A 4,366-nucleotide genomic window follows, 5' to 3' on the forward strand; every position below is an offset into this window, starting at 1 on the left:
GGTCATGAAGAGTTAGACACAACTAAACAACTAAACAACAACAACCAACTGTGGTATGAAAGAAACGTCCCAATTTATAGTTCAACAACATATGGGAGGCCGCAGTGGCATAGCATTTGGGGGGGAGGCGCAGAGGCAATTGCCCTGGGTGCAAAATTGTTAGCGGTACAAAATTCCAACCCTTCATGCTGCCTCAAAACGGAATGACTCTTATTTCTCCGGCTGTGATTTCCTGAGTGACACAGATACCGTTAGGCTGTTGAATGTGTATGTGTACTCTGTCCATTTCTGTCTGTTTCCTTCCCTCCCACTTGTTTCATTCTGCATGCTGAAATAAAATTGCCAAGGTCACTTGAACTGGATGAACTTGAATTAAAATTATAAACTTCTTCATTTTCTTGAATGCATAACTCTTTGGGAAATATTGAACTAGTCCCTCTTTAAAATGAACTTTCCAAGCTGTGCTTATAAGAGTTGTTTGATTTGGCAGCACAGAGGAGGGACTAGTTCAAGTTCAATATATCCAAAAAAAAACAATGCATTCAAGAAAATGGTTACAATTTTGAGAAATAGGCAATCCTATGTATGAAACCCAAGTTTTATATATGTGAATTTATCCAGCTTTACTTAAGCAAAAAGATGGAATTTAGCTAAACACAGCATTAATGGCCAAGGTAATAATTCTGTACTGGAAAACTCTTACTCATCTTGCTCCTAGCACATTGGGCCAACAATTTAAGTGAATGAGCTGGCCTCAGAAGACCATCAATAATAAACTGAAATAGTTTTCAAGCTGCACAAGCAGCTTTCTTGGAAATTCATACCTAGGAAGCCAAAATACATTATTCATATAAGTTGCATCAGAGTTGCAATTTTTATGCTGGACTGTGATCTGAAATATTTATTGCTTTTGATCAGTACTTTCCAGACCTTTTCCTGTACCTAGGATTCAAAAGCGTTTGCATAGCCAGCTATGTTCAAAATCTTACCTTAAGATTGGTAATGATCCTCATATCCATTTTTCTGCTGTTCATCACATCCTAGTGGATTGTTTGGTGGTGACACAGAACAGCCCATTCCCAGTGGCACCCTGCCCCACAACCCATTTGAGGAATACCCTTCCCCTGCAGACTCTCACACCAGAGGTGGTGGACTCTCCTTCCTTCGAGGTTTTTAAGTAGAGGTTGGATGGCTATCGGCCATGTATGATTTAGTTGAGATTCCAGCACTGCAGGGGGTTGGACTAGATGACTTTTGGTGTCTCTCCCAACTCTATAATTCTATGTTTCCACAGGTACATCAGATGCTGAAAATGTCAGTTTAACAGAAAGTGAAGATAAACTTATTTACTTGGATAGTTTTAGGCTTCTCCTCTGTTTAGCTTTTTTCCTGTAGTTGTTGGTTTTCTCTATAGGCGTTTTTAGGAATTTATGCTATATGGTTTCTTTAAGATGACGTATTTTGTGTTGTAAACCAGGGCGCCCAGCTGTGGTATTGGTAGCAGTGATAGGCTATATACATTTGCCTAAATAAATATTGTATCTATGTCCAACAGAAGGAGTGTGTATACACATAGCAATTCCCTCACACATTACGGTACTGTGTAATGTTAGATTTAGATCTGAGTGCAGATAGACACTCAGCAAACCCAGTATAGTAAAAGCGATAAAAGCAATGCTATTTTCAGGGTTTCATTGTACTCCTCCATCCATGTGCATTCACACATCTCTCATATGTAAGTTTCCATATTCATTTAATGGGAAGTACTCTACTCATGAACACAGACTTTTGCATGTGCTGTTTTCCCACTGAAATGAGTGCGGAAATCCCTATAGCCAGAGAGCTTTTGTTTGCATCTCAGCTCTGAGATTTCAGAGCACTTTTCAGCCACCAAGAGTGCCATCCTTTTTGATGTTATAACTTCCTATATCTCACAGTTACCCCATCGGTCTCAGCTCCATAAAGATTAGTTTCATTCTAAGGCCTCTGGTTATTTGGGTACACATGCAAGATTCTCACAGGGCTCACCAACATGACACCCACAGTCACCCATGGGCCTGCCAGTGGCAGCCATTTTGTGACTGTCACCCATGGAACTTTCTCAGAATTCCAAATGTGCTCACCAGCTTCAAAATGTCAGGAACCCTTTGTGTTCATCCCAAAGTCTTTCCGTTTGCTCCTGTACCAGTGTTCAGACAGGATGGCATTTGGGCTTTAGGAATCATCACAGCCTGTTGCAGATAAGGAAGGCGCATGTCTGATAGTTAACTCTTTATTAGCAAGAGAAACATTTGCAGCGGCTTCCCTGGTTCTTCAGATACACAAGTGCACATGTTTCTAGCCTCTAAGGAGTCCAACCTGAGACTTCTCCTGCATGGAAGGCACCACTGCTCTTCTCACTTCAAGCCCCTCCTGGTTCTAGGAAACAGTGGAGCAGGGGAAGGTTAGGGAATCTACTGATGCATCTGTCAGCTGAACAGCCTCTACTTCTTCCGCCACATCTGGCACACCTTCCTCCATCTCTGTCTGCCCTGACTCCCCCCTCTCCCCTGGTTCCTGTTTTGTGGGTGGTGTCACACCCAGAAATCACTGGTCCCCACTTCTGTGTCGCTCCTCTGGTCCCCTGCCACTCTCCAGAGCCCTGGCAATCCCTGACAGGAACATAGGAAACTACGTTATATTGAGTCAGACCATGGGTCAAAAAAGTTTAGTATTGTGTGCAGTTTCTGGCAGTGTTCATCCCCAGCCCTATCTGGGAAATTTTGCATGCCAAGTTGGTGTTCTACTGTGCTCCAGCCCTTCTGTGTGTTTTAACAAGACGTTAGACACCCAGTATGTGTTGTAGCCTCAGCAACTTAATCACTCCTGCCCTTATATCTTTGTTTCTCAAACCGTAGATTATGGGGTTGAAAATGGAAGGCACATTGAAATAAACAAGGTCAGAAATAGCCCTTAGGATGGACAAGAGGTTCTCTTTAAAGGGATCTTTGACTTCTAGACTTCCTGTCACTATAAAAAACACCAATGTCACGTAGAAAATGGCTAGCACTAGACCGTGAGTGGCAGCTGTGGTGAGCGATTCTCTGGAGCAGTTACAGTGGTTCATGGTCTTTGATACTTTCAGAATCTTGTTGTAGGAAAAACCAACTAGAGAAAAGGACCCTATAAGATGAAGAGCCATTATGGCAAGCCGGTAGACTTTGGGGTACACAGACAAATCCTTGGAACACAAAATGTCCTCCAGGGAAGAAGGAGTGCAAAAGAAGCTGCAGGAATGGGCAAGCTGGCAAGACTTTTGCCCAACAAATGTAAGCACATAAATCATGGGATAAACAGCTGCAAAAACCCAGGAAATGCTCAGGATTTTGATCATTAGCCTATTTGTGATTTTTCTTTCGTAATGAAATGGCTGGCAGATGAAACAGTACCTGTCAATTGCCATGGCGGTGACTGTACAAATGAGGAGGTTGCTGTGAGCATTCAAGGCATAATACTGGATTAAGCAGGTCGGCAAAGTAATGGGGCGGAAGGTGTCTCGGGCAAACATCGCAAACAGGTAAGAGTTAGTAGCCACAAGTCCACCAAGATCCACCACTGACAGTTGGCAGATGAGAATGTTTTTTGGGGTCCGCAGAGCTTTTTGTGAGCAGATGCTGAGGGTGAGGATCAGGTTGGACAGAAGCCCAAGCAGAAAAAGAGGAGTCAGGAAAATCAATATGATGTGGGTTTTACTCCTTGCGTGAATGAAACCCCACAAAAGTACACCCGTGAAGGAGGTAGCATTGAGGGTGTTGAATTGGCTCGATGAATTGTTAGAGCTTCTTTCCATTCCTGCTTCTGAAGAGTCAGTCTGGGGTCCTTCCGGGTTTCTTTTTAATATTCACATTAGCTGGAGAAACAAAATATAATGATGGTGAGGATGATAACTTTGCTCTAGTAGCATATGTACCAGCATCTTTTTTTAGCATGGAGGGCTGCTGCATAGAATCATAGAGTTGGAAGAGACCAAAAGGGTCATCCAGTCCAACCCCCTGCCAAGCAGGAAACACCATCAAAGCATTCCTGACAGATGGCTGTCAAGTCTCCGCTTAAAGATTCTCCAAAGAAGGAGACTCCACCACACTCCTTGGCAGCAAATTCCACTGTCGAACAGCTCTTACTGTCAGGAAGTTCTTCCTAATGTTTAGGTGGAATCTTCTTTCTTGCAGTTTGAATCCATTGCCCCGTGTCCGCTTCTCTGGAGCAGCAGAAAACAACCTTTCTCCCTCCTCTATATGACATCCTTTTATATATTTGAACATGGCTATCATATCACCCCTTAACCTTCTCTTCTCTAGGCTAAAAGTGTTACTGCACATGTTTTATT

At 43.0% G+C, this 4,366-nt stretch overlaps 1 protein-coding gene across 1 annotated transcript; it reads right to left on the minus strand.

Moving 5' to 3' along the window:
• Positions 1-2,821: 2,821 nt before the first annotated feature.
• On the minus strand, positions 2,822-3,829 carry LOC117052601 (olfactory receptor-like protein OLF4). The gene has a single exon (XM_033159570.1). The coding sequence runs from the start codon at positions 3,827-3,829 to the stop codon at positions 2,822-2,824; it is 1,008 nt and encodes a 335-aa protein (XP_033015461.1).
• Between the last annotated feature and the right edge of the window lie 537 nt (positions 3,830-4,366).

The sequence above is a fragment of the Lacerta agilis genome, chromosome 9 (assembly GCF_009819535.1).
Source record: "Lacerta agilis isolate rLacAgi1 chromosome 9, rLacAgi1.pri, whole genome shotgun sequence".
NCBI lineage: Eukaryota > Metazoa > Chordata > Lepidosauria > Squamata > Lacertidae > Lacerta > Lacerta agilis.